The sequence below is a fragment of the Botryllus schlosseri genome, chromosome 8, assembly GCF_051294905.1.
Source record: "Botryllus schlosseri isolate E-star chromosome 8, Bs_hap1, whole genome shotgun sequence".
In the NCBI taxonomy this organism is placed as follows: domain Eukaryota; kingdom Metazoa; phylum Chordata; class Ascidiacea; order Stolidobranchia; family Styelidae; genus Botryllus; species Botryllus schlosseri.
The window spans coordinates 20,774,613-20,780,612 of NC_137243.1; the positions used below are offsets into that span (position 1 = coordinate 20,774,613).

Consider the following 6,000-nt stretch of genomic DNA (forward strand, 5'->3'; position numbering starts at 1 on the left):
GCATACCTAGGGAAAATCAGAGTTCAGCGCCTATGGTGTCAATAATCAGTATCGGACTGCAAAAATAAATATCGGTCGGCCTCTAGTTTGCACAACACTGCCAGAATACTTGCTCCCACCTTGAGACTCCCAACAGGCCTGGTCCTGTCAGCCACATCCAAGTTCTTCTACGTCTCATTATTTGTCATTAATTAGCAGAGCTTCAACCGTACACAGAATACATGCCTGAATAGCAAGTTCACATTTAGCAACATATTGTGGAAAAGCATGACGAAAACTCGACTTAATGGGTGAGAGATATTGACAGGTTGAAATAGGTTTTGTATTATGATAGAGCTCCTATCACAATACCTCCTTGACCATCTATTTACTTGCGACCAAATGTTGATCTTCTAGGTTCTAACCCTGATATTTAATCGACGATTGGCCGTACAATGCCACAGATGCTTTATTCTGGTCGATATTTACAATGTTGCTGAAAAGGCACAATTACTGGCAAAATGTTTCGGCCATAATCAACACATCACGTGTCGTCTACTTTGGGATGAAAATGGAATATTTCTGAGTCTTTGTCTTTGGGTAACATTGGACAAATTCTCGCAATTTTGCTACCCATTTTCCTATCACGGCCCCGCTAAACAACCTCAGGCCCACATACGGCGAACGGGAAGGAGCAAGCAATTTTCATCTGTTGCTTTACTCTGATACACCGACTATTCCATATCATATTGGATCCATTTCAGCAAATTCTCGTCCGTGAATTTGAGCGGATATTATCAATTTTCAACAAATATTGCGACTGCCGTGCCTTGATGTAGAAAAAAAATGCATCGAGACACATTCACAGACATGGATTAGCATGGATTTCGAAAAATTTCCCAGCTGTAAATTGTATTGAAACTATTGTTGTTGATAAATTTATTGTCAGCGGCGAGGAGTGTACAAGTACTCGATAAAGCAAGCCTGGGCAAAGTGTGGCCCGCGAAAGGTTGCTTGAAATTAAATATATTTAACCTATTTTTAATGTTGCTGTATGGAATAAAACCATAGTATGTATGTATGTATGTATGTATAAACTGACCGCAAATTCGTTTACTATCAAGCATTTTTATTAACATGCCGCGATTACGCAGCCTCTATGTACCTCACATGCGTAATCCAGATTCAAAATAGAGTAAATGTAGCAAATTCTGCCGGTACGATTAAAGTCATAAGAAGCCACCAATCCTTTTTGTTGCCATCGTCACATTACGCATTTCACGATCTGCGTTTCAAATTGTTACGTGATGCGTTTCCAAATCCATAATTCGTAAAACAAGTCAATCAGTGCCGTGATTTCTTTGCGTCATTATCACCCATAAAGGATATCAAGCTGAACGTTGAAATTTAAAAAAGTTTCGGGGGGGGGGGGAGTCAGGAAAAATCCGTTTTTTTTTTAGTAGTTAGTGCCGACCAGGTCGCCATGGTTAAGAAGTATAATTTATGCGACGTCAGCTATTACCGTGCCACGACGCACCGAAACCTATGAAGTTTAGGCCAACGTGGAACTCCAAGAAGGCACTGCAATTGCAACTACTGATCAAATTAAGTAAAGGGAAAAAAGTTCGACAGCTGGAAAACCTTGACTGAAAAGTAGTGTCCTATTGTTAACCGAAAAGCACGATGTCCAATTGTGCATAGGCAATATTTTGCAGTGTAGAAATACAAATTTGGAATCGTGTGCGTCTTTTAGTTTGGTACGCTTTCACATAGCAGACTGGAGGTCACGAAATAACAACATGTAACGAAGTAATTATATCAAAGGGCTCTTCCAAATATTTCGAAGACAACATCTCACTCGGCTCTGGCGATGAAACAGGAGTACGTGGGCTGAGAGGGATTAAAAATATATAGCAATATATATGCAATTACCAATATTATTTACTGATCGAATCATGAATCTTGGAAAAATTCCGCGCTGGCGCGATTAGGGTATAACATGTTACCAATTATTACCAACATATTTTATGCTCGTCATTTGGCCCGCTGAGTAAAATAACTGCCTACCCCTGCGATAACCTGATCTCCGACTACTCGACTCGAATCATTAGTTACACTCTATTCAGATTTGAGTTCTCTAACGATTGCGCCGAGCCCAATTATTGACGCATCCCCGTAAACCTAATGGCATGAGAAATGGACAGTACCGGTCAGCTGAACTTTTCCAGACAAAACACTTGAGAAACCATGCACGGCTGTCATGATCGACGGTTGATCACGTTGATCCACCTCAGGAAAACCAAACTCCATGCAATACGTGATGGAGACAAAAGAATTTCAGTTACCCGCGTGAAATGCATTGCAAGCAACAACGTAAATTTCAAGTCAAGTAGATAGCCTACATGTAGTGTAGATATTATGATTTCTTAGGGTTGTAATGACTCGAGTCACGATTTTTGGTGATTCGGCTCGACTCAAGTCATTTTTCCATATGCGTAAAATTACTCGATTCGAGTCAATTTGTGTATCGACCCAGCGAGTACTCGAGTCATTGGGCAGGACGCATGACTCTAGACCAGGGGTGGGCAGACTACAGCCCGCGGGCTACATGCGGCCCGCAACACCGTTCTGTGCGGCCTGCGAGAGTCTAACGAAACTTTTTTTAAATATTGATAAAAAGCGTACCAAAAATCGAATTATTGCAAGGACTTGATTAAACTTTTTTTTAGTATATTTCACTATGATAATTCCAAAACTGGGGTGCGGCCCCTCCCCCCTTGGTGGAGTGAAAGCATCTGAAGGGGGCACGAGGCTGAGCTCCACTAAAAAGAATTTCTCATTCAATTCATCTTTGTTGCTCTGTATTTAGTCTCAATTTCATACTTAAAAATCTCTCGTGCCATCAAACTATCAGTTCAGTTAAGTTTCCTAGCACCCTGGTTGCGTTTTGTGATATGATGATAAGGGGGCTCGAAATCTTTCCCCATCATAAGGGGGGCGCGTCTTAAAAAGTTTGAGAACCACTGTTCCAAGGTAAATACTTCCTTACTATATGTTTAATTTCTGGCGCGACAGGCCGATCAAGGCCAACGAAGTTGGAAAGGTTTCAACTACTAAACATAACAGAAATCCTAAACGAGATTGACATAATTGGGATCACGAGTGGGATTTCATATTGGCCACTCCAGTGTTTTAATTATTTTAGTGATGTGCTGATACAAACGATTCGCGCTTATCTTAGGTAGACTCGTTCTCTGCAAGCGATGGGGTATTTATATTTCATCTACACATCGTAGAATAGTGTTTGAAGTTAACATAGTTATGATGCTGTCAGCCTTGTTTGTCGTGGAACTGAACCAAAAGTGGAATAGGTAAATCTATGAACAAATCGCCGCTGACATATTTAAATTTCAATCCTGTTCAAAGAATCGGGACAACCGACTTTCATCTCTATAATCTTGACAAATTGGTTATAGAGGTCGATCAGCTTATGAAATCTCACCAGTAAATTTCTGACGTGTGTACGATATCAACAAAGCAATGTTTTAACCGTTTGGCGTCGGCGTGGGTATTTTTACCCATTGCCGGTACGAGGGAAGCGTACTGTAATAGAACCACTATATATCCCGTTCTAATCGTGCTAGGTCGCTGCTGTTCATTTCTGCGGATAGATATTGTTTGTGCAAGTTCATTGATACCATATTATTTGATATATATTTTATCTAAGACGTCGAAATCGGTTATCAAATACCGTAGATAAATATGTTGCAAAATACACTGTCTCGGCAACGCGCGCGTCATTGACTACTCTCACATAATGTACTGTATGTTTTGTTCTAGCCGTCTTAGAGCATAGTTGTTTCTTTCTGTGAAAAGCTAGTGTCCATACAAGTTCACACATATCTTCATATCTGATATTAGTTACATATAAGGTGTTCAGCCGCGTGACAAAGATATCTGCCGACCGCATCATTTCGCGGAAATGCGCGTTCCCGATACCCATCATATACCCGTTCGTATATTTGGTTGTATTCGTCATAGCCAGTTGTTGTAGTTTGTTTCTATGAATAGCGCTTGTCAGCTTCTAATTTTCTAGCTAAAACAACTATACTAGTTATGTCTGCATCGCTCAAGGTTGCATTTGAAAATCGGGAAGAGAATTCTCGCAGCCTACCGTACCAGCTTCAAGCAGATGGATGAATACTGGTCACATAACGGGATATATATCGAGTTCTAATAGTGGTATACCTTCATAGATTGTGTCTGTGAATAGTTGTTGCCTATACGATTCTAAATAATGGCTAATAGTCAAATTCGGAATAAATACAATATTACTCAGCGCATATACTTACGCAAAAGTACGCATCTGGATATACAAAGAGCTGTCGTATAACGATATATATCTTACGTTCTAGTAATGAAAGGCATTTACGGATTGTCTCTTTCAATAGAATTAGCCAATCTCCACCTTCGAGGTCAAAATAAACAACATTAGTTATGCCTATGTCACCCCAAGGCCGCTTCTGAAAATCGTGAAGAGAATTCCTGCAGACTACCACACTAGTGTCAAACGCAGGGGCGAATATCCGTAACATAATGTGTGATATCCTGAATTTTATCGGTAGTTGACATTCTTAGATTGTTTCTGTGGAGAGTACATGCCCATAAGATTATATCTACATCAGACTAACAGCTAATAGTGATGTATATATGGCAACAAGACCAACTAACGTCATAAACCTTACGTAGTAGTAAGATATGCGTTTGTGGTTTGTCCTTATGGTTAGGTCTTGACAATCTCCTTTTATCAATACTAAAGTGACCCATTTACGTGCTCTATAAGCTTTGTAATTGCCCTGGAAGGCTAAGCTACCTAATAAATACACGCGCGTCACTCGCCGATGACTCATTCACTCTGCGGCCTGGTGCGTGTTTATTGTGCAAACCGTCAGTACTGTATCTTTTGGATAATGGCGATATTAGGGCGTATTAGATCGACTGAGCCATCTCCATGATCATGATTTCCTCGCCGATATGATTCACAAGAAGCCTATGTCACCAGATATCCATGTTAAGGTTTATAAAGAGTGCAGTAAATGTAATACGTTTCTCATCAACGAATTCTCGGCTTGCTCTTGATATAAGCGGCCAGACACAGGGCTCAAAATGAATTGAGTGGCGCAATCGGATACGAGTTGACGTTCTGATTCGAACGCTACCTTGGCTACCGTTTTCCAATCCCATTAAGGTACAGATTTTCGTTTTTGAAAATTGAAGTAAAATTTTTCGAAAATTGCATCCGGTGCCAATCGGTTAAATAAGCGTCTCCATTACCTCAATATACAATCAAATACCAATATTGCGTTTTGGTTCATAATCTCAATTTCTTATAGTGCGGCCCGCGCATGGGTTTAGATGTTGAATGAGGCCCGCGAGCTCAAAACTTTACCCACCCAGGGGTGTGCAAACTTTACAGCTTGCGGGGCCACATTAAAAATCTGAATCCATTCACGGGCTGCACTACATTAAGTTGGGATTATTAGCTAAAGCGCAACATCCTTATATAATTATATGGGGACCGGGTACTTATGGAGATGATATCTATAAATATTGTATATATTTAAAACAAATCAAACTATAATTTAATGATAGCATACACGCTTCAGAAACATTGATAAGATTTTTTAAGCTGGTCATCAGGATTGTACAAAATTTGGAAAATCTTTAAAATTCTCTGTGATCGTGTCTCCTTCTATCTATAGACTATTGATAATTAAAACAACAATGAGCCTGAAAGAAGCTCACATCAAAGCCGTTAAGATTTCAGGCAAAGCGATTGAAAGTAGCTACCCACCCACCCACCCAAGAATGGGAGTGACATTGACCACAGAACGGTGGGAAGACTAGTAATCAAATACCCACGGCTCCTGATTGGCTAATTGGCTATGCTTGAACGATCACGACAGCAGCAGCTTGCTGATCAGCTGTTCAAAGAGTCTGTTACCGGTGGGGATTCTGAAA

The 6,000-nt window shown here is 40.3% G+C and overlaps 1 protein-coding gene across 3 annotated transcripts in view; it reads right to left on the reverse strand.

Moving 5' to 3' along the window:
* Positions 1 to 5,499, reverse strand: part of LOC145445015 (kinesin-like protein KIF9) — a 75,628-nt gene extending 70,129 nt beyond the window's left edge. The window contains exons 1-2 of one of the 3 annotated variants that reach the window (XM_080323111.1): positions 2,187 to 5,499; positions 120 to 225 (exon numbers count right to left, since the gene is read on the reverse strand). In XM_080323111.1, coding sequence (XP_080179237.1) covers positions 120 to 178 — 59 coding nt within the window. In that variant the 5' untranslated portion in view covers positions 179 to 225; positions 2,187 to 5,499. The remainder of the gene's footprint in view (positions 1 to 119; positions 226 to 2,186) is intronic. The other 2 variants (XM_080323107.1, XM_080323114.1) reach the window with 2 other exon arrangements.
* Positions 5,500 to 6,000: the final 501 nt, after the last annotated feature.